Source organism: Crocuta crocuta, unplaced genomic scaffold, assembly GCF_008692635.1.
Source record: "Crocuta crocuta isolate KB4526 unplaced genomic scaffold, BGI_CrCroc_1.0 scaffold242, whole genome shotgun sequence".
Classification (NCBI taxonomy): Eukaryota; Metazoa; Chordata; class Mammalia; order Carnivora; family Hyaenidae; genus Crocuta; species Crocuta crocuta.
Window position 1 is genome coordinate 305,754 of NW_027528614.1, and position 23,343 is coordinate 329,096.

The 23,343-nt window shown below is 45.4% G+C and overlaps 1 protein-coding gene across 3 annotated transcripts; it reads right to left on the minus strand.

Annotated features, from left to right (window-relative positions):
• Positions 1–655: 655 nt before the first annotated feature.
• Positions 656–16,553, minus strand: ABCF1 (ATP binding cassette subfamily F member 1). Of its 3 annotated transcripts, none has more exons than XM_077754984.1 (25): positions 16,438–16,553; positions 11,536–11,582; positions 11,226–11,315; positions 10,981–11,107; positions 10,803–10,840; positions 10,609–10,716; positions 8,729–8,803; positions 8,531–8,647; positions 7,578–7,682; positions 7,101–7,223; positions 6,596–6,696; positions 6,416–6,501; positions 5,999–6,138; positions 5,765–5,913; positions 5,360–5,443; positions 5,037–5,161; positions 4,731–4,843; positions 4,439–4,610; positions 4,204–4,278; positions 4,042–4,112; positions 2,217–2,249; positions 1,965–2,133; positions 1,723–1,787; positions 1,564–1,636; positions 656–1,422 (listed from the first exon to the last, which is right to left on the minus strand). In XM_077754984.1, the coding sequence occupies exons 1-25, from the start codon at positions 16,508–16,510 to the stop codon at positions 1,256–1,258; spliced, it is 2,526 nt and encodes an 841-aa protein (XP_077611110.1). In that variant the 5' UTR covers positions 16,511–16,553; the 3' UTR covers positions 656–1,255. The 3 variants fall into 3 exon arrangements, with proteins under 3 accessions (XP_077611110.1, XP_077611111.1, XP_077611112.1); XM_077754985.1 differs by lacking the exon at positions 16,438–16,553 and adding an exon at positions 13,616–13,688; XM_077754986.1 differs by lacking the exon at positions 8,729–8,803.
• Between the last annotated feature and the right edge of the window lie 6,790 nt (positions 16,554–23,343).

Here is a 23,343-nt window from a genome sequence, read left to right on the forward strand (position 1 = left end):
TAACCAAATCAGCTTTACACTCATGTCTCATTTTCTAAGTCTTCTGTAACTAGACTGTTTTTTAAAAAATTTTTAATGTTTTATTTATTTCTGAGAGAGACAGAGAGAGAGGGACAGTGAGAAGGGAGGGTCAAAGAGAGAGGGAGACACAGAATCTGAAACAGGCTCCAGGCTCTGAGCTGACTGTCAGCAGACAGCCCAACACAGGGCTCAAACGCACAAAATGTGAGATCATGACCTGAGCCGAAGTTGGATGCTTAACCGACTGAGCCACCCAGGGACCCCTGTAACTAGACTATTGATGCAGCCAGGCCTTATCTTTTCCGTTTTGTGCACCCCATAGTGCTGTGCGTGATGTCAGTTATTTAAGAACTTTTGAGAGAGTACCAGTACTGTGGGGCCCTGACCACAGAGGAAAGCTTGGACAACGGGAGGCCCAAGAGTCCCAGATAGAAGGGACTCTTTCTGTTCCTATCTGAAGGGTTGGAGGGTCCTCAAACAGCAAGCACCATCTAAAATGCATAAGACTACAAGTCAGATCTATCTGTATTTGTGGGGAAGAGTGGATAGTGAATGGTGTTAGCAAAGTGAATAAAGTAAATCAAAACTGAGAATGGTCCCAACTCCCATGAATATCCAAACAGTGACAGGCAGCAACAATTCCTTTCCTTTATTTCTTCCTCTTATAAAGGGAGATCCAAGTTGAGTGGCAATTCTTTCTTGCCTCCAAGCCCCAAACACAAAACCAAAACTGCAGGCACCAAACCCTGGGCTGGGTAACAGGCCTCAGAACTTGCCTCCGGCACTGAGCTGCAGTAACTGTTTATATCAGGAAGTCAGCATTACATAAACCAGAAAAGAATAGCCCCACTCAAAGACCAAGGGACCAGGTTGGGCATGAAGCTTTCTGGTGGACCACAGGCAGGGTTCTTAGTAATGAAAGTCTCCAGATAATTGGCCACATAAGTTTGGCTAGATGGAGCCTATAACGATCATCATCTCTGTATATATGGAGGGATGTCAAGGATAAGGCCAGCTCAGTTATCTGAAGAAAACTGTAACAGGCTAGTTTTTCAGAGAAAAGGAACCAAAGTGGTACCCGGATCACATCAAGACCATGCTCCACCTTCCTGTGCCTGAGTAGTTGCTGGGTGAGCTGCAGACCAGAGGCAGGCTTCCACTCACAGAAAGGGAGACAAGAGCGGACTTTTGGCCACACAAGCTTGTCTTTCAGGAGACTTCCAGGAAGGAAAACTCACTCTCGGGGTCTAATGACCATGACTTCACCCAGAGCCTCCAACACTTCCCGCTTGTAGTCCTCGAAGTCACCATCGATCTGGCTTACACTCTGCTCCTCCACCACCCACAGCTGGCAGTTGGTTTCAGTGATGAGTCGGGCATCATGGCTGACAACAATCACAGCTTTGAAAAAAGATGTGAGAAGGAAAAACAGGGAGGAAGGAGGCAGAGAGGAATGAGAACCTGAAAGAAGGGAGCCCCAGCCAAGGCACACTATAGTGTGGTCCCCAATGGAGGAGGAGGGTGCACCCTGAGCCAACTTACCACCCTTGTATTCATTGATGGCTTCCCCAAGAGCATCAATAGACTCGATGTCCAAGTTATTGGTGGGTTCATCCTATGGAGGAGATATTCCATGAACAAGTGTTACAATTCTTTTCATTACTGTTGCCTTTACCCCGTCCCATAGTTCAGCTCACTCACCAAGATGAGGACATCGGGTTCCCGACAAGCTAGCTCAGCAAATACAACTCGGGCTTTTTGCCCACCTGTAGAAAAGGAAAAAGAGGGCCATCACACTTCACTGCCTTGTGTTTCTGAAAGTAAACTCTGAAAATGTGTGTGTGCAGAGACTCCCCAAGTCCTAGTTCTTCTTTTCTGACTCTAGGTACAGTCTGAGCATGTGAAAAACTGAGGACACCTTCCACATCCCCCTACAGTGGTACCAGAGAGTTTGCAGATCTGGATGGTGTGGGCATGACTCTCAAGACCAAAACGGCCTAGGCACTTCCGGGCATCCTGGTAGGGCAGGTTGAAACCCCGCTGCAGATATTCAGTGGGTGTCTCCTCCATGCGCAGCTGCTCTGCATACTGCTGGTTGAAGAAGCCAATTTTCTGCCCAAGAGAGGAAGGTGGTCTGTGAAAATCATACTTCCTTGATCAGACTCTTAACTCCCTAAATCCCAAAGCCAACTTACCAACCGGTGGTTTTTTCTCATTTCTCCACGAGTCTGCAAGGAAAAAACAAGTGAGAAGATAAGGGAATGGGGAGGAAGGTACAGCCCCTCCACATCCCCATTTTTCTGAAGGGGAGACAAATACCAGAATCGGGCTAGAAATAAGTCCATGCAAGAAGGGGAACCCAGATAGTCTCCCTAATGTGACAAAGGCACATCCAGGAAATAACAAGAGTACAGAGCAAAGGGGAGTGAGATGAGAATAAAGAAGAGGAGACAAAAAACACAGATTCAGAACCAGGAGGGGACTGACCACAAAGAACACCCCCTTCCCAGCCAGCATGATCCACCAATGGCATCTTTTTCAGGGTTCTGCCTCACATGGGGGTTAAGAGACTGTGAGAGGATCTAAGAAAGAACACCTTGAGGTGTGTGAAGAAATGGGCCCATCTCAACACTTTCCTGGAGGGAGTAAAGATGGTTAAACTAACCAAAAGCACTGTATGGCAGTATGTTGTAAATCCTAAAAACAATTCTAGGAAGTTTACCCTAAGAAAAAAGCTACACTCATAAACACATACAATAAGAATATCTACTTGGGTACCTGGGTGGCTCAGTCGGTTAAGCATCTGACTTCGGCTCAGGTCATGATGTCACAGTTCAGGAGTTTAAGTACCGCAACAGATGAGCTCAAGCCCCCCTTTGGATGAGCCCCACTTTTTCTCTCTCTCTCTCTCCCTCTCTCTGACCCTTGTGGGATTCTTTTTCTCTCTCTTACTCTGCCCCTTGGTCACTTGCACCCTCTCAAAAAAAAAAAAAAGTTTACTATAGAATTGACCTTCAGAAAGAAAAACCAGAAATAATCTAAATAACATCAAATAAATTATAAATCCGCAAGAAACAAATGTACACAGGCAGTAACTGGCATGGAAAAATGCTTAATGTATATTATCTGAGAACTGGCTATAAAACAATTTTCTGAGAACCTGTTTTTGTTAAAAATAATTATATGCACATTTGCAGAGAAAAAAGAGGAAGTAATCCAACTAAATTTTAAACTCTGGTTATCTCCAGACTTTTCTGACTCTTGCAATTTTGTTTTTAAGGTTTTTTTTGAGAGAGAGGGAGTGTGTGTGCATGTGCACACATGCATGTATGCACATGTGAATGGGAGGGGGCAGAAAGAGAGGGAGAGAGAATCCCAAGCAGGTTCCATGCTGTCAGTACAGAGCCCAACATGGGGCTTGATCCCAGGAACCATGAGATCATAACCTGAGCTGAGATCAAGTCAGAAGCTTAACTGACTGAGTCACCCAGGTGCCCCTCTAACTCATGCAATTTCTAGTTATTCTATAATGGACTTCCATTTCTTTAAAAAAATTTTTCTAATGTTTATTATTTTTGAGAGACAGAGAGCAGGCAGGAGAGGGGCAGAAAGAGGGAGACACAGAATCGGAGGCAGGCTCTAGACTCTGAGCTGTCAGCACAGAGCCCAACATGGGGCTTGAACCCATGAACTATGAGATCATGACCTGAGCCGAAGTTAGACACTTAACTGACTGAGCCACGCAGGCGCCCATGGACTTACATTTCTTATGTAACCAAAACACACATGGGGGAGTGGTGTCCCCAATCCAACTCCACTTCTCCTGGCTCTCTCCCCTGATCTACAGTGTTCTCTATAGCAACTCTTAAGGAAGGGAATCATCTATGATGAGTTCTGTATTTAAGTGATCTCCAGCACAGAGGGGGCTCCCTGATTCTAATGTCTGGTGAATTCTAATGTCTGGTGAACAGCCGCCTTTTCACACTTGTCATGCTCTCTTGTCCTGGCTCTAGGACTTACTGGCGTCAGCTTGCCTGTCAACAACAGGAGCAGGGTGCTCTTCCCCACGCCATTAGGGCCCACGATGCAGACTGCAAGGAAAGAGACAGATGTCAAAGAGATCCCCAGAAACTCTCCCTGCAGTCCTGCTCCACATCCCTAAGCCACTTGACACCAACTCACTCCTTGAATCCATGTCAATGCCAAAATCCAGGTTCTTAAAGAGTGGTTTCTGCCCCTCATAGCCAAATGTCACACCTAAGAATCAGGAAAAGAAGTGAGACTTTTCAGAGTCACTCTGAAGGTGTCCTAAATGTCCTTTCCTGGCATCAGAGAAAAGGAACAGATCCCATGCTGGGTGAATGACAGGGGGTGCACACACTTCCACCCTGTGTTGCTGGGGTCTGCAGCTGCTCACCATGCAGACCCAGCACAGGAGGGCTGAGTGGCGGGGGGTTAGGGAAAGTAAAGCGCACAGTGTACTCCTTGGGGCGCTTCAGGAGCTCGGGGGCCTCTTGTGATTCCTCATCCTGGTTTTTCCGCCGGCATTTCTGTTGCTTTCGAGTCAGGGCTTCCTTTGTTTGCTTTTCCTGGAGAGGAAGGGGAAAAGGAGAAATCCACACCCTTCATAGCAGTCCCTGAACTGGAGGGCAGTGTCCCAGAGTTCCCTTTTTCCATTCCTATTCAAGAATAGGCCCCTAGGTGCTTACCGCCTGCTTGGTGGACTTGCCACCTGCCTTTAGCTCCTTCAGCTTCTTCTCCTGCTTCTCATACTGCTTCAGCAGTTCTTTCTGCTTCTGCTGATACATCTTCTTGAAGGTCACTGAGGCAGAAGAGAAGGATGGGCAACAAAGTTTGTCTTTCTCCCCAGCAGAGGGACAACCAGGACTGATAAGGACAGAAGTGGGCATCATTGTCTAGACTCTTAGGATCTAGCTAATCATCATTCCCCTGTGGGTCCTCCCTCCAAGGCCTCTTCCACGTCTCTCTTTCCCCCCTAAAATGATCCTACTTACTGTAATTGCCCCGATAGTAATGGAGCCGCTGGGCATCGAGATGGATAATATCGGTGCAGACATCGTCCAGGAAGCCCTGGTCATGGGAGACTATGAGCAATGTCTTCCGCCAACCCTGGAGGTAGCTGGGTTTTAGAGAAGAGTGTGGACAGGTCACAACAGTCAGGTTAAGGTTAAGTCAGGGAAAGGAAACAGACAATGAAAAAAGGAAGGAAAAAAAGGAACTGGATGGAATGCTGTCAAGGACAGAGTGTAAAGAGCTAGAGGAGACAAGGACAGAATGGCAATCAATGATGAAAAGACTATACTTAAAGGTGACGCACTTATTGAGCCAGATGACAGCATTGAGGTCCAGGTGGTTAGTGGGTTCATCCAACATCAGCAGTGTGGGCTCCATGAATAATGCCCTAGAAGGCAGGGCAGCAGAATGTAGGGTCAGGGGTAGAAAGATCCTTGCTCAGAGAACTCCACAGAAGCCTCTGGCAGGTGAGACCATGAACACTCCTTCCACATCTCTCCTCAGAGAAGCTCCTGTGTAGGATGTATTGAAGAGAATATACCCCCAGGTAGGGAGGAAATATCTTGAGTCTGGCAATGTAAACAATACAGGAGGGAGGAGGAAGCCTTGAAACTTCCTACTGACTTTTGAAGAACAGGAAGAAGAGAAACACCCCCTACCCCCATGGACTGATGCTGACAAAGGGAGAGCGGGGAGGTGGGTGGCCCACCTGGCCAAGGAGACACGCATGCGCCAGCCCCCAGAGAACTTCTGTGTGGGCCGATTCTGCATTTCAGGGTCAAAGCCCAGACCAGCCAGGATCCGCCGGGCTTTGGCCTCTGCAGCTGCTGCCCCTGTCGCCCGCAATTCCTCATATACCTGGAGGAGGGAGAAGAGGACACATTTCCAAAGGTTCCAGGAACCCCCAACTCTTAACCCATGTCCCCTGCGCCATCTCCTCTACCTTCTCTAGCCTCTCAGCAGCTGTGTCATCTCCCTGCTCCAGCTGCCCCTGGAGCCGTCGCTCCTCTTCTAGTAGTTTCAATCGCTTGGTGTCTGCCCGAAGAACAGCCTGCACTGCTGGCGTCTCGTCCGCTACCACCTCTGGGGAGTCAGGGGAGAACAGGCTGGTTGCCCTAAGGGCCAAGACTCCCATTCCACTTCTTCAGCTCAATTTCGGGTTTGTCTGACCTTGCCCAATTCTTTGTACTTGTTCCAAAAACATTTTCTCCAGTGTCTCCTTTCCTTAGCATTTATCTCCCAGTCCCCAATCTCCCTCTAGAACCTTTCCCACTTCATAACCACAATTTCTTCTGTTCTTGGTTGACTCTTCTACTCAAACTGCCCACCCCTCAGGCCCCTGTCCCATCACTGGTCTCACCCTGCTCACACAGCAGCACGTCAATGTTGGGAGGGATGCTCAAGGCCCGGTTGGCGATGTGCTTGAGGAGAGTGGTCTTGCCCTTGCTAGGGAACAAGAACTATTAGGACTAGGCCATCCCTGAAAAACTTCTTTTCTTTCCAGCCCCTTTCCTTTTATATCTCCAGCTCTTCTCCTCACCCATTGGGTCCCACTAGCCCATAGCGGCGGCCAGCTACAATGTACAGGTCTGCATTGACAAATAACTCCTTGCCGTGGGCTGAGATGCTGAACTTCTCCAGCTGCAGTCATCAGGGAAGCAGTGACAGAGGAAAGAAAAAGCACATGAGAACCCCCCTCTTTCAGACAGCTTCCTCCCTTCTGGGAAGCCTCTGACAAAACAGACAGCTCCAGCATGACCCTCTTCACCATGCTGGTCCACTGCTTTAAAGAGGAGTCTCCCAAATTCTAAGCCAGTCCAGCCCATCCCACTCTACTTGCCCCCCAAGGGTGGATCCATTTACTTCTGTTGGTTTCCCTATCTTCTAACTGAAGCTGGCAGAGCTCAAGGTATGGAAAACACCTCCAAGCTTTCTTCCAATGGACTAAGCCACTCATACCTTGCTTCCTCGGCTACCATGGCCACTCAGGGAAAGGTGGCACTTCCCTGAGTAAACTGGTTGGGAGCGGGCCCCTCAGACCTTACCTTAATGTCAGATGCATTTTCTAACATGGCTTGGCGGGAGGACACCTCTGCTTGGGACACAGAGAAATCATTTTCAGCAGCATTGGCTGCTTTTAACAAAGCCACCTGGCGCTCATACTCCATCTGAGAAAGAAGGAAAAACCACGTATGAGGCCACTGTCTGCCAGTTACCCATCACAACACAGCCATATGTCATCAGACACAAAAAAAGCTCACAGAATACAATTGCTTCTTTATTCCAACTGTTGTTCTTGCAGTAGCCTCAAAAGCTCCCTTTTGCCCCTCTAATTCAGATGTAGCCTAGTTAAAAAATTTTTTTTTTTTTTTTTTTTTTTAAGATTTTAAGTAATCTCTACACTCACTGTGGGGCTGGTACTTGATGAAGAGTTTCATGTTCCACCTACTGAGTCAGCCAGGAGCCCGCCAATTGAAATATTTTAAAAAATCAAGGTCTCCTAACTTTGACCAAGATCTTACTTGTTTCTTTAGCTTTTTCTTCTCCTTTTTGCTAAGGTGCACATAAGGATCATCAGCCTTAGACTCCCCTTCTTCTTCCTCCTCTTCTCCTTCTTCCTCTGAGCACTGTGAGAACAAGGGGATGATGAAAAACCAAAGACCTCTTCTAGAACTCAGGTTTCATGTCATTCACCCAGTCCCACAGTTAGCTCATTCCTTCTTCAGAGTCCTGAAATATCTTGGTGGGTCCTCTCACTCTCTCATACACACCCCTGGGGCTCCCTGGAGTCCTTCATCCACTTCTGCCAGCAGGAATGATAGAAAACAAATGGTATGAACATGTATGTACAAAGTATAACAATTCCACACGCCTATAAATAAAACTGCCCATACCATTGGGGAAGAAATAAAACAGATTTTTTCTTGTGTATCAAATGAGTTTCTGTAACTTACATGTTAACATACAAAGAAAAGGTCCAGAAACCCTAACATACAGCGCTAAGAAATCTAAGAGAATCCAAAATTAGAAAAGTGCTAGAGGTGGAAGGACTGCAGAGATCACTAGATCATACAGACAACCGAGCCCTGAGAAGGTGAAAAGGTCACACAGGTGGTGAGTGGCAGAGACAGAATCCAGATCATCTGAGCCTAACACCAGGGTCCTTTCCTCTCTGAATCAGGACCTGAATGGACTGTGGGCCAAATCTCACCTGATGCCTATTTTTATAAGGCCCAAAAGCTAAGAATGATTTTACATTTTCAAATAATTGTTTTATAAAACAAGAATATACATCGGAGATTGTATGTGGTCCACAAAGCCAAAAATATTTACTACGTGGCCCTTTACAGAAGCCTGCCAACTCCTGCTCTGGGTAGTAAGGCCACCCCCCCATCCAGCTCCTCTCCCCCAACCAAGAGCCACAAAAGGCTAGTCCCTTAGCCCATCTTCCTTCCCCCAACACCAAAATACACACCTGCTCTGCCTTCTTGGCCTTATCCTTCCCTTGTCTGGGTGGCTCCTTTTCTTTTATTATTTCTTCTTCTTCATCCTCCTCCTCTTCATTGTCCAGAGCAGCAAATTTATTTTGAGGCTAATAGGGAAAAGACAACAGATGTGATGAAATGTTTTAATTCCTGAGACCCAGCACCTCCTCCTGCAAATACTCCCTCACCTTGGTCTTCCTCTTTGACTTCTCTTCCTTTCCCTTTTTGCCCTTCAGTCCAGGCTGTTGTTCCTCAGACACAGCCTGGAGAACACACACACACACACACACACACACACACACACACACACACACACAGAAAATTAACTTGCTAACTTGTTTACCAAGCATTTCTAGGGAGTCAAGAACTAGGAGCTAACTACAGAGTGCTGCTCAGGAAAATATGAGGCCTAGGAAAACCCCAGTTTCTAGCTTGAGATGAAACAGTGAAAAAATAATTAGAAGATGTCAGCAAAGCTAAGGGAACACGAATCAGGAAAATGAACAACATGGGTAGGGTGGAGGGCTAGCACTAACACTGGAGAGCTTCCTTGAGAGGGCACATCTTTTTTTTTTTTTTTATTTCTAGGAGAGAGAGAGAGACAGCGTGAGCAGGGGAGGGTCAGAGAGACAGGGAGATACAGACTCTGAAATAGGCTCCAGGCTCTGAGCTGGCAGTCAGCACAGAGCCCGATACAGGGCTCGAACCCACGAACCGCGAGATCATGACCTAAGCGAAAGTCGGACCCTTAACCGACTAAGCCACCCAGGCGCCCCGAGAGGGCACATCTTGAGAGGAAATAACGGACTTAGGCTTGGAGAGAGCATTCTAAGTAAGAGGGAAGACACAACATAATGAAGGCAGGCAGGCTTCAGGGTGCATGTCTTGCTCAGTTGGTGGAGTATGTGACTCTTGATGTTGGGGTGATAAATTCAAGCTCTATGTCGGGTGTAGTGCTTAAGGGGAGGGGAACCTGGCTGGCTCAGTCAGTAGGGCATGCAACTCTTGATCTTGGGGTGAAGTTTGGGCCCCAAGTTGGATGTGAAGATTACTTAAAAGACAAATAAGCAGGGGTGCCTGGGTGGCTCAATCAGTTAAGCATCCAACTTCAGCTCAGGTCATGATCTTGCGGTTCGTGAGTTCAAGCCCCGTGTCAGAGTCTGTGCTGACAGCTCAGCCTCCTTCTCTCTCTGTCCCTCCCCTGCTCATGCTCTGTCTCTATCTCTCTCTCCCAAAAATAAACATTAAAACAAGCAGACAAAACCACAAATACTTCCAACACAGGCATAAAACTGAACGCCACGGTGTGAACAGGCTGATTTGAAATATATACATGGAAGACCAAGTACCCCTCCAGAGGGGCCAAGTGGAAAAGCAAAGACTTGAGATCTTTTGCTTCCGATTTTGAGCGTCTGACTTCGGCTTGGGTCATGAGCTCGAGGTTCATGAGTTGAAGCCCCACATCAGGCTGTCTGCTGTCAGTGCAGGGCCTGCTTCGGATCCTCTGTCCCCCCTTTTCTGCCTCTCTCCTGCGCACAGACATTCTCTCTCAAATAAAGGTTTAAAAAAAACCTTTTTTTTAAAATGATGATTTTGATAGTGTCAGACCTAAAAGAACTATTTTATTTTTTAAAAATTTTTAATGTTTATTTTCGAGAAAAAGTGTGTGAGCAAGGGAAGGGCAGAGAGGGAGAGACACAGAATGTGAAACAGGCTTCAGGTTCTGAGCTGTCAGCACAGAACCCAACGTGGGTCTCAAACCCACAAAGTGTGAGATCATGACCTGAGCCAAAGTCAGATGCTCAACCAACTGAGGCACCCAGGCACTCCTAAAAGAAGTTTAAAAGCAGGAAAAGGGGAGCCTGGCTGACTCAATGACACATGTGACTCTTGATCTCAGGGTTGAGAGTTAGAGCCCACACTGGGTGTAGAGAGTCCTTAAAAATAAAATCTTAAAAAACTTTAAAATGAAAAAAATAAAAGCAGAAAAAAAAGCAAGGGAATTACCACACCATGGCCAGAAAGTGCTATATGGGGTGGGAGTGACTGGCAGAGTAGCCACTTTCACCTTATTGATCTGATTCTTTTCCAGTTTGGCAGGCTTGGGAGGATGTTTTTCTTCCTCCTCCTCATCCTCACTCTGATCTTGAATCAGGGCTGCAAAAACATTACCACCCTAGAAAATGAAAGAGCCAGAAAAAATCAGTGGGATGGTCAACGTTGCACCCCTGGGGTCTCTTTTTTATCATACAGATGGCTTACCTTGGTTTTCTTCCCTCCTCGCGGCATTGGGGCAGGTACTGAAATGAGAAGGGGGGTGTGGAGATGAGGTAGAAAATAATTATGTCTGGTTCCTCAATCTAATCCAACTCAAAAATCAAAAAATGAGGCACTTTACTATTCATGACTCAGGGACTCTGGGAACCCAGAGGTCATTTACCCTCATCCTCCTCATCACTGGCTGGCACTGAGAGCTTCCTAAGACGCTCCATGAGCTCTTTCTCTTCTCCGTCATCATCCACGTCCTTCTTCCGTCGGCCTTTTCGGGTGTCTCGTTTCTTTTTTTGCTGCCAAAAAGAAAAGAGAGTAAGACAATGAAGCCCAAGCTCCTCCCACACCTCTGCAACACAGAGAGTTCCCCATTAGCTGACTGATCAAGGGCTGGACCCCTTGACACTTGAGAACCTGCTGCTGCTGTTGCGGCTGCTCCTTCTCCTTGAGCACTTTCTCTTCTTCCCCAGCCTGTTTATCTTCTATTGCCAGTTCCTCAAAAAACTGTAACGGGAGTTAAGATACAGGTAAATGTGGCTCAGAAACCAACCAAGTCCTTCTCTGCCACACAGAGGCCCACTGACCTTCCAGTCCACCCTTATCTTGCTTCCTTTCTTGAAAAGTATCTTTTCTCCTCCCTTGGACCCCCCAGCTCCTTCACAGGGGCCTATTTTGATTGAAAACACCCACTGTCATTTCTTATCCACAATCCTCATTTACTCACCGTCTTTTTGGTCTTTTTGTCCTTCTTTCCTTTCTTCACCACTTTGTCTAGAAGGTTAAGCAGACATTGTGAATGCTTATCTACAAATTCTAAAGCAGCTTGACCTCCTCTGCAAAGCTCTCAGTGACCCCACCCTATTTTACTATTTTCTATCATTCCTTAGGCATTTGCACTGTCCCAACTATGCCTTGGTCTAGAGTGGCAATGGAAGGGAAGCAGAGAATTTATAAAGTGAAGACAGAGGTGGGACACACTACTCAGAAATGACTCCTACATTTTTATTAAGATTTTATTTTTAAGTAACTTAGTAGATTAAAGTAATCTCAATACTCAACATGGGGCTCAAGCCCCCAACCCCAAAAGAGCCCTATGCTCTTCTGACTGAGCCAGCCAGGTACCCCAGAAACTCCTATGTTTTTAGCTTGGCAAAACTTGTTGGGATAGTGGTATCATTTATTAACTTAGAATATACTGGAAGAGAAGGTTCTCTCTCCCCACCTCTATCACCCATGAGGGGAAAAGCAGGACAAAGATATCATAAATTTGATTTGCCATATGTCATTTGTGAAAAGCTGCAGACTGTGTAAACGGAGCTGTCTGGTAAGTAAACAAACATCTGGGTCTATGCCCCACCTGCCCTGCTCAAATAACATTCTAGCACAAATCATACTGTTATATGTAACTGTCTTTCATCCAGAGAGCAACCTCACAGAATGTTAAGCTCGTGTTCCCATGGAACAAAGTGGGAAGTCTTATATAAAACCTGACTGACAACAAATTCCAGCTCCTCCCTTCTACCTAACCCTGTTTCCCTGAAGGCAGGGGACTATGTCTAACTCCCTCTCTCCCTACCCCCATGAGAATGGGAGGCAACCAGCAGGTTTACAATTTCTCTTCCTGTTCAGACCTACCCACCATCACTTTCCCCTTGAAATCATCTTAACCATCCACTGCTAGCCAATTCTATCCAGAACCACTTCTATACTATAGTCATTTAGTTAAAAAAAAAAAAAAAAAAATCAGGGGTGGCTCAGTCCATTAAGCGTCCAACTTTTGATTTTGGCTCAGGTCATGATCTCACGATTTGAGGGTTTGAGCCCGCATCATGTTTTGCCCTGAGCATGCTTGGGATTTTCTTTCTTTCTCTCTCTCAAAACTAAACATTAAAAAAATAGACTGGCAGTTTTCCGCTACCTACATTACTTTTCATTAAAAAAAATTTTTTTAATTAATTTATTTTGAGAGAGACAGAGATAGAGAGAGAATCCCAAACAGGCTCTCTGCTAGAGCCTGATACGGGGCTTGAACTCACAGAGCCACAAGATCATGTCCTGAGCTGAAACCAAGAGTTGGACATTTAACTGACTGAGCTACCCAGCTACCCCTATTTTTCATTTTTTTAAAAAGTAGGCTCCTAGGTTCCACATCCAATATGGGGCTTGAACTTGTGACCCTGAGATCAAGAGTCACATGCTTGATGCTCAGGACACCAAGTATGGAGCCTGCTTAGTCTCTGCTTCTGTCCCTCTACGATGTGCACCCATGCACATGCACCTCTCTCTCTCACACACAAGATAAACATTAAAAAAAAAAAAGTCACATGCTCTACTAAGTATTTTTATTTTTATTTATTTTTTTATTTTTTTAAAAAAATTTCTAGGAGAGAGAGAGAGACAGCGTGAGCAGGGGAGGGTCAGAGAGAGAGGGAGACACAGACTCTGAAATAGGCTCCAGGCTCTGAGCTGGCAGTCAGCACAGAGCCCGACGCGGGGCTCGAACCCATGAACCACGAGATCATGACCTAAGCGAAAGTCGGACGCTTAACCGACTAAGCCACCCAGGCGCCCCTCTACTAAGTATTTTTAAACTAGAATTCCATATAGTCTGTAGTAACCAATTATTTAGGAAAGTTTTACTGAACACCTGCTATGCCCAAAACTGTAGTTATCAAAGGACAATCCCTATAATCTAAGACTACAAATTAAAAGGTTCCTATTCTAGGCATGGAGGACACTTGTGGGGATGAGCACTGGGTGTTATGTGGAAACTAATTTGACANACCTATATTCTGGACACTGACCTCTCACTGCTCCTTGAGTCCCAGGCATATGTAGATCTGTCTTTGCTTAATATGTATCTTCCAGCCAGAACACATTTCATCAAAATCTGATCCCCATATTCGGTTAATAGTGTGAATGAACTGAAAAGATGTGCAGAAGAAATAATGAAAGGCTTCACATGCTATTCCAGAGAGTTTAATCCTAAAGACATTAGGAGGGAGGACCCACCACAGTACAGAGGAAGGAATGGCATCATCAGCTCACCTTGACAACATTGAGGAGTGACTCCTCCCAGGATTTATTTTTCCCCAAGGACTAACACAACCACACCATCTCTCCTTCCTTCAATTCTCTTTTCAACTTTAAACTTCACTTTGATCTTCCTGACCAGAGAGAGGAAAATCCTATGCATAGGTTCAAGTGTGACAAGGCATGATCGCCAAGGAACAGAAAAAGCTAAGTACCGCTAAAGCAATGCAGTATCTTCCACCTCTCCTCCTCTAACAGCTCCTCCCCTTCAGCACACCACTTAAGCTGCTGCTAACTTCAAAGCCTAATAGAACACCTCCCCCAATTACTGTTTTATACTAGTCTTCACTGAGTCTCCACAGGTTCATACTAACTCTCCTTCCTCATTTCCCGTTCCTTTTTGAACATACTCCAATCTGATTTGGGTATCATCTCCTAATGACTACTACCTTTGCCAAAGTTGTCACTGTCCCCTTAGTTGCTCAACCCAAAAATAATTTTTTTAGTCCTGATTTTGCATGACTTCTCTGCAACATTCCACGGTACCACCTCCTCATCCTTCTATTTCCTTCCTGTCATTACTTAATTTCAGGGATCCTGTTGGCTCCTAGTTTGCCTTCAGTTTCTCTGGCTGCACACCTTTCTCAGTCTCATCTCCTCTACCTCCTTCCTTCCCTTAATTGGCTTCAATCTGCATACTCCCACCAGGGGACTCCTCTGAATTCAATGTTTCAACACTTGCTTATGTGTTTATTTCTAACCTAGATCTCTCTTCCTACCATCTCCTCTTAGAAATTCCCCAGAAATTCCAAACTCAGGTTTCAAAAGCTGACCTTATCTCTTCCCACTCCTAACCCTACAGTCCATTCCCGATCTCAAGCAATAGAATACTACCCACTGAGTAACTTAAATGAGTGTCATCCTTAATTCTCCCTTCATTAGTTCTCAGACCTGCTCAATGCCATTTTCTCAGTAACTTTTTTTTTTCTTACAAATAGTTTATTGTTTTTTGTTTTCTTGGTTTTTTTTTTTTTACAAATAGTTCATTGTTGTAACTCTTTAATACTCACTGCCTTGGCTTACCCTCTTACTCCTTCTCACCTAGATCACTGCCAGCACCTCTTACATGGTAGCCCTGCCTCCAATCTTGACTAATACAGCCATTCTCCACTGCTCAGTGTTGTCAGGATGAGCTGATCATACTATGCCTTAAGCACTTCAATGAATCCTAATGTCTTCAGAATTAAAGTCTTTGGAATAGTGTATAAAGCCTTCTATTATTTGTCTCCTGCACACCTTTCCCAACCCCATTACATTAGTCACACAAAGCTGGAACAGCCAGGCTCAACTACATCTTTACCTTTGCTTGGAAATTTCTTCCTCTGCTTGGAATGCCCTTCCCCTTGCTAACACATACTGAGCCTTCAGAATTAACTCAGCTGTCACTTATTTCTGGGAGGCTTTGATGGCATTCCTACCCTGTCTGAGGAGATGCTTCTCCTCTCTTCTATCGTTTCACAGCATTCTCAAGCACATTCATCACTGTCAACCACTTTTGACAATGCTGTCCCCTCTACTAAACTGGGTGCCCCTTTGGGGCAAATCTTATCTTTTATCTCTACATTCTCAGTTTCTCTGCACAGTACCAGGTATACAGCAGGCATCCAAAAACTCCTTGTAAAATGAGTCACTATATATCACCTGTAATTATTTGTAAGTATTTTATGTCCCCTTGAAGTGCCTTCCAATTTGGGAGAATGTCTTCATATTTTTTCTCCCTCCTAAAAGCACAGTATAGATGCTGCTTAATTAAAAGCAGCTGTCTAGTAAACATTCGCGCTTTTTAAAAATGTTTTTATTTATTTCTGAGAGAGAGAGAGAGAGAGAGGCAATGTGAGCCGGAAAGGATCAGAGAGAGAGACACAGAATCGGAAGCAGGCTCCAGGCTGAGCTAGCTGTCAGCACAGAGCCCGACGCGGGGCTCGAACCCAAGAACCGTGAGATCCTGACCTGAACCAAAATCGGAAGCTTAGCGGACTGAGCCACCCAGGCGCCCCAACATTCACTGCTTTTAAGTAAACCTTAACCATTCCAACACCCAGCAGCTACACTGCACTCTTGCTCCAGATGAGTCTGACGTGTATTATGAAAGAACCCAGGGAGTCAACCTCTTGCTCCTGAGACGGGGTGGGTGACGCTGTGTGTGTGCGTGTGTGCAAGAGCTCGCGATGGTTAGGGTGTCGCACGGCTTTACGGACTCACGTGGAATGCGGAATATAGTGCGCTGGGGAAGATGTTCAAAATCGAAGAAAAGAAGACTTTCTCATTACTCTCCCATCTCTTCTACGGTACCATATGCTTTCCCTCGTCTCTTGCCAAATCCCACTGAAACTCGTCCGAGACAGCCAGGCACTTTCACTCCCACCCCAAACTCCTGGGCTGGGTAAACTCTTTCCGACCGGCCCCATTAAACGCATGCGCAGTAGCCTCCCTCACGGCCCGATCAGCTTCACAACCCGTGACCCCTTCCTAAAATATGTGCACTCTTTTCTTCCCTTTTCTATCTAGTTCGTTCCCTGCCTATCAGCCTCACCTGTGGGGCTCGTGCTCTCTCCATCCCCGATCCACTCGGGCTCTGGCAGCTGCTGCTTGGGTCCCTTCGGCATCGCTGTGGCAGTTTCAGCTACTCTGGCAATGCCGGGCGGTATTTCCGCTTCCGGCAGCCTGGAGAGCTGAATGGGGCGGGCTCTCCACTTTGGCGCTACGGCCCGGCCCCTGGGCGGTGCATGTGCGCGCCGCGGTGTCCTCTCGGGGGCGTGCCAGCGGCCTTGGGGCGGGGCCCGCGTCTGCTTGGCCCCGCAACGTCAGTTTATGGGTTTATGGCTGCGTGTGAGTGCTGATGCGGCGAGTCCGCGAAGATGCGTGAAAAAGTACTGAGCATAGTAATTTCGGACTAGTACGAAGGAGCAGAAGCATCCTTCATTATGTTTTTGTTTTTTTAAATGGTTAGGAGCAGAAAGACGTAGTCCATCTACTTAGGAAGAGGACTGGTGTTGAGTGTAGGGTTGTAAACGAGGAACTGTAGCCTAACAGAAATCACGGTGTGGTAAGGCTTGGGTTCATTTTAGGGGGCGGGGTGTGTGTGTGTGTGTGTGTGTGTCACATTTTATTGCTATATAATTGGTATACAATAAGCGCACATACAATAAGTTGACAGGCAGTAAAGTGCACTTTGATCAGTTTTTACATATATACACCCATTAAACCGCCACCACAATCAAGATTTGGGTTCGCTTGTTAACTCTACCACTTGATAGATGTGGAAACATGATGCTCCCATAGCCCTCCTTAACCCATTATAATCATGTTCTTGTCCCTACCATTGCTTGAGTCCATTCTTGCCGAGGTCAACAGATAGGGGACCGATTCTCTGTTCTTATCCTACTCTGCTAGCAGCATTTGACACAGATGATCATTCCCACTCTACTTTGGTTTTTTTTTTTTTCAGGGACACTGCTTTCTGCAGGTTTCCTTTCCATTTCAGAAGTGGCTCCCCTTCTCTCCTTTCCTAGCTTTTTTTCTGTGTCTTTTTTAAAATGTTTATTTCTTTAATTTGAGAGAGAAGGTGCCCCAGAGTGTGCTCCAGAGGGGCAAAGACAGAGAGAGAGAGAGAGAGAGAGAATCTCAAGCAGGCTCCACACTGTCAACGCAGAGCCTGACTCAGGCTGTCTTATGAACCGTGAGACCATGACCTGAGCTGAAATCAAAAGTTGGTCACTTAACCAGCTGAGCCACCCAGGTGCCCCTCTCCTGGTTTCTCTTGAAGTCTAAATGTTTTGGGGCACATTCTTTGACATTTTTCTCTATCTAGACTTATATCACCTATGTCTCATCGCTTTACTATCCATAACTGATGAATATCCACCAATGTCTCTTCTTGACCTCAACTTCTGCCCTAAGCTTACAAATCTGCTTATTGGACATCTTCTCTGGGATCCCTAATAAATATCTGAAATTGGTATATACAAAACCGAGTTCTTGTTTTTACTCCTCAACTCTGTTTCTCTTCCAGGTTTCCCATCAAGAAATCACACCACCTTTCATTTAGTTACTTGGGCCCAAACTTGAAAGGTCATTCTCTTTCTCAATTCCTCCTCATCAGCAAGCCAGGTCTACTTCATTTATTCAAAAAATATATTTATTGTTGGGGCGCCAGGGTGGCTCAGTCGGTTAAGCGTCCGACTTCGGCCCAGGTCATGATCTCACAGTTCGTGGGTTAAAGCCCCGCGTAGGGCTCTGTGCTGACGGCTAGCTCAGAGCCTGGAGCCTGTTTCGGATTCTGTGTCTCCCTTTCTCTCTGACCCTCCCCTGTTCATGCTGTCTCTCTCTCTCAGAAATGAATAAAACGTAAAAAAAATTAAAATATTTGTTTGTTTGTTTGTTTGTTTATTGTGGTGCCTAAGTGGCTCAGTCCGTTAAGCATCCGACTTCAGCTCAGGTCATGATCTCACTGTTCGTGAGTTCAAGTCCCACATCAGGCTCTGTGCTGACAGCTCAGTCTGGAGCGTGCTTCAGATTATGCTTCCTTTCTCTGCTCCTTCCCCACTCACCCTGTCTCTCTCAGAAATAAACATTAAAAATGTTTTAAATACATGTATTTATTAAGCACATGGTGCTTATATGCCAGGCACTCTTCTAGGCTCCTGGGATCAGTGCATGAAATAAACATCTCTCCTTACATTTCTAGTAGGGGAGATAATGCTATGGAAAAAAGAAAATACAGGTCAAGGTAAAAAGTATCAGGAGGGCAGGGGTTGTAGTACTAGACTGTTCATGAAACCTCAGTGAGGTGAAATTCAAGCAAATCCTTGAAGAAGGTGAGATTTTTGGCTGTATGGATTTCCAGGAAAGGAGCCTTGCTGGGAGAAGGAATAGCTAGAGCAATGCTCTATAGCAGAAGTATACTTGGCATATATGAGGCACAAATAGCAAGGAGGCCAGTGTGGCTGGAGTAGTGTGATTGAGAAGAAGTTGTTGGAAAGGCAAACAGAGAAGTAAAGCAGGGTCTGGATTGGGAAGGATCTTACAGGTCATCTTAAGAATGTGGCTCCTATTCTTGGCTGAAATAGAAAGTCATTCCAAGGTTTTGAGTAGAGCAGTGACATGACATGACCTACATTTTAAGAGAATGACTTTGGAGGCCGACCTGAAAATAAATTTTCAACAGTTCATAAACTGAAGAGGACAGGATGGGGAGGATTGGGGAGACTCAGGGTGGGGAGAATGAGGGTGACATGTTAGGAGATGTTGGTGACTCAGACCAGGGTGATGGTATTGAGGTGGAAAAAAGGACTGATTTCTGGATATGTTTGAAAAAGAGCTAGCAGGTTTTGTTAATTAATTGGATATTGGATGTCAGGTGTGACCAAAAAAAAATTTAAGGATGACTCTAAGTTTTCTGGACTAAGCAAGTAGGAAGATGGAGTTGCCATCACCTGAGACTTTAAGACATAACCCAAATCTGCCCACCTCTCTCCATCTTTACCCCAGACCAAGCCACCATCATTTTTCCCTAGATCACCAAAGTGGCCCCTAACTGGTGGCCCTGCTGTCATTCTCATTCTCTAGTCTATCTTCATACCTACATTAGTGGCAGTTTTAAAATGTAAATCAGTTGGGATGCCTGAATGACTGCAGCTTAGGTCATGATCATGATCTCATGGTTCATGAGTCTGAACATACCTCAGACTCTTTGCTGACAGCTCAGAGCCTGGAGACTGCTTCGGATTCTGTCTCCTTGTCTCTCTGTCCCTCCTCCAGTCTCTCTCTCTCTCAAAAATAAAATACAACATTAAAATTTTTTTTAATGTAAATCAGTGTGGGGCACCTAGGTGACTCAGTCAATTGAGTATCTGACTCTTGATTTCATCTCAGGTCATGATTTCTCCAGTTCAAGCCCGGAGCTGCTTGGGATTCTCTCTGCCTCTCCCCTGGTCTCACGGGACTGACTCTCGTGAGTGCCCGCTCTCCCCGCCTCTCTCTCAAGAATAAATATACTTAAATTGTAAATCAGCTGTTCAAAGCACTCAGAATAAAATTCAAGTGCTTTGCCAAAGCTTACCAGGTTCTGTATGACCTGGTCCCTGTTGAACTTCCTGATCTCATCTCCCATAGTCTAGCCATACTGGCCTTCTGTTTTACTTCAAACTCATTCCTGTCTCAGGGCTTTTGTGATGGTCCCTATGCTTGGAATGCACTTCCCCCAAATATTCTTATGTTTGCTTTTTTTATTCAATTTCAGCCTCTATTCACATCTTACATCCTCAAAAAAGGCCCTATCGTAGTATTGACTTGTTCTCTCCACCTGTCACTCTCCAGCCTATTCCTTCACATTTTCTTGAGAGCGCTTATTAAACTTAAGTACATGACAATAACACATGTACTTATTGTCTATCATCCTCAATAGATTGTAAGCACGATATGCGCAGGGATTTTGTATTTCCCATTGTTACATCCCCAGCCCCTAAACAGTGCCTAGCCCAGAGTAGACATTAAAGTATTGAATGAATGAGAAATTTACATAAGACAATAAATGTAAAAACTTGACAATGGTACCTTGCACAGAGCAAGCAATGAGAAGACACTACACTCTGAGATCTCTCCCTAAACCCCTCTGGCCATCCCTCTTCAATTTACTTGTCAGGTTTATCCTTGTCCTTACTTGGCCATCAATTGTCAGCCCTCCTCAAGGTTATCCTGAGCCCTCTCTTCTTCCCATTTGACATTCTGCTCTCAGGTGATTTCAGCAACAGATTCTTCAGAGTTCTATCCCAATCACTACATCTTGAGTAGCCCCCAACCATTATTCTCTATATAGTACCCCCAATCACAACCTGTAATTATTCATCTGTTCACTTTTGAGAAAAACAGTGAATTGGCCTGATCCTAACAGCTAGGCCATAGTGCTCAGGTTGAATAGAACCTCACAGAATACCAATGTCAGACAAGGATACTGTGACTGTCATAAAGTAAGACAAAGTTTCGAATCTTGTCTAAGCACAAAGATAAGATCACTGTGCAAACCATAAATATTAAAAAAAATTTTACTGTTTTTTTTATTTCTAGGAGAGAGAGAGAGAGAGAGAGAGAGACAGCGTGAGCAGGGGAGGGTCAGAGAGAGAGGGAGTCACAGACTGAAACAGGCTCCAGGCTCTGAGCTGGCAGTCAGCACAGAGCCCGAGGCGGGGCTCGAACCCAGGAACCGTGAGATCATGACCTAAGCGAAAGTCGGACGCTTAAACGACTAAGCCACCCAGGCGCCCCCGAACCATAAATATTAAATAGCCCTCTTCTCAGCTAAAATGGCTTTTTTTGACCAGCCACAGCCATGTTTCATTCTTCCCTCCTTCTAGATGAGATTAAGATGTGCAATCATAGAATTGCCCTCATTTCCTGACAGCACTCAATCCAGAACAATTTCATTTCCTTGAACCCTCCCCCCAAATCACCTAGCACAAACCTTTAATTCTGTCACTTTTTTCTTTTTCTTTTTAATTTTTTAAAATGTTATTTATTTATTTCTTTCTAGGAGAGAGAAGGGAGACAGCGCGAGCAGGGAAGGGTCAGAGAGAGAGGGAGACAGACTCTGAAGCAGGCTCCAGGCTCTGAGCTGGCAGTCAGCACAGAGCCCGACGCGGGGCTCGAACCCACAAACCGCGAGATCATGACCTAAGCGAAAGTCGGACGCTTAACCGACTAAGCCACCCAGGCGCCCCCTGTCACTTTTTTTAATTTTTTAAAATGCTTTATTTCTGAGAGAGAGAGAGAGAGAGAGAGAGGGGCAGCATGAGCGGGGGAGGGTCAGAGAGAGAGGGAGACACAGAATCGGAAGCAGGCTCCAGGCTCTGAGCTAGCTGTCAGCAGAGCCCAATGTGGGGCTCAAACCCATGAACCGTGAGATCATGACCTGAGCTGTAGTCGAACGCTTAACTGACTGAGCCACCCAGGTGCCCCTAATTCTGTCATTCTTAACCCTCTTGTGGATATAATCTCTGCAGAGTAAATAAATCCAACTGTTTAAACCACGGGTGTGTTCCTGGTGGTCTTTGGCTAGAGGGCATTGACACTTCATCTTATTCTGTGGCATCCACACATTTTAGCAGAGTGGCTAAGAGAGGATATTCATCCTGAAAGTCCAATTATTTTGTTTAATATGTAGCTGCCTGAATACTTTTCCAAGCCTCAGTGGTAGCTAGGTATTGGCCACAAGACTAAGTTATGGCCAGTGGCACAAAGTTGAAGTTGCATTAGCTTTAAGGAAATTTCCTCCAACACAGCTGGTATCCTCTGCCCTTCCTGGTCCATACTGAGGCTTGGAGCATGGAGAAGCAAGCTAAAGCTTCACTTCCCAAATCATGAATAAAGGATCTGACCCCGAGAATTATGGAGCTGAAACCTGTAGGGATGGGTTCTAAATACCTGAGGACCTCGTGGTGGCATGATGCCTTGGCCTGTCTACCTCTTAAGTTGTGAGAAAGTAAACTTCTATTTCAAGGCTAGTTTTGGTTTCTGTTACAACTGAACTTAAAAGCTGATAAACTGGGTCATAGAAGTTACTTAATATTTAGTGAATGAATGTTTCTATGCTTATGGTTTAACTACCACCTATATCCAAAAAACTCAGATATGCAGTATACATTTATGTCACTAGTTTTCATCTGAATACCAAATATGTGCAAATACCTAATTTCTCTCTTCTTGGAAGTCTTAAAAGGCGGCTCACTCAGTAATTTCAAAAACAAATTTGCAGCATTCTGCCCGTTTTCTTCCAATATCTCTTTTTAAATGGTAGTTATGCAAGCCAGAACTACCTGAGAGGGGCACCTGGGTGGCTCAGTAGGTTGGGCGTCCAACTTTGGCTCAGGTCATGAATTTGCACTTTGTGGGTTCAAGCCCCCCGTCAGGCTCTGTGCTGACAACTTGGAGCTTGCTTCATCTCTGTGTCTCCCCTGCTCATACTCGCTTGCTCTCTCAAAAATAAAGATTAAAAAATAAAATTTAAAAAAACCCTGAGAAACCTAAAATATTTTCATTTTGATCTCTTATTTTCAAATTACTTTTCCTCCACTCCACTCCCCAAAGTCTCTGTCATCATCACAACTCACCTGGACTAACATTCCCTTCGAAGGCACTTCCAAGCCTGGCCAGCTCTTTATACTGAGTCAATCTTCTTGAAAAACTATTCTAATCCACGATACTCACCTGCCTAAAATAAAACCATTCAAAGGACTCAAATCTGTGTTCTGCAAGGTTCTGAGTGGTCTAGTTCCTCTTTCTTCTGCCTCATTTGCTTTTCCCATCTCTAGGCAAACACCTTTGCTTGGACTTCACTCCCCCACCTCACCTCCTGCTTGTCCTTCAGGGCTTGTCTGAGAGGTCACCTTCCCAGTCTCCCTTTATTACATACTCCTTTTTCATCATGTCTTATTTTTGACAAGTG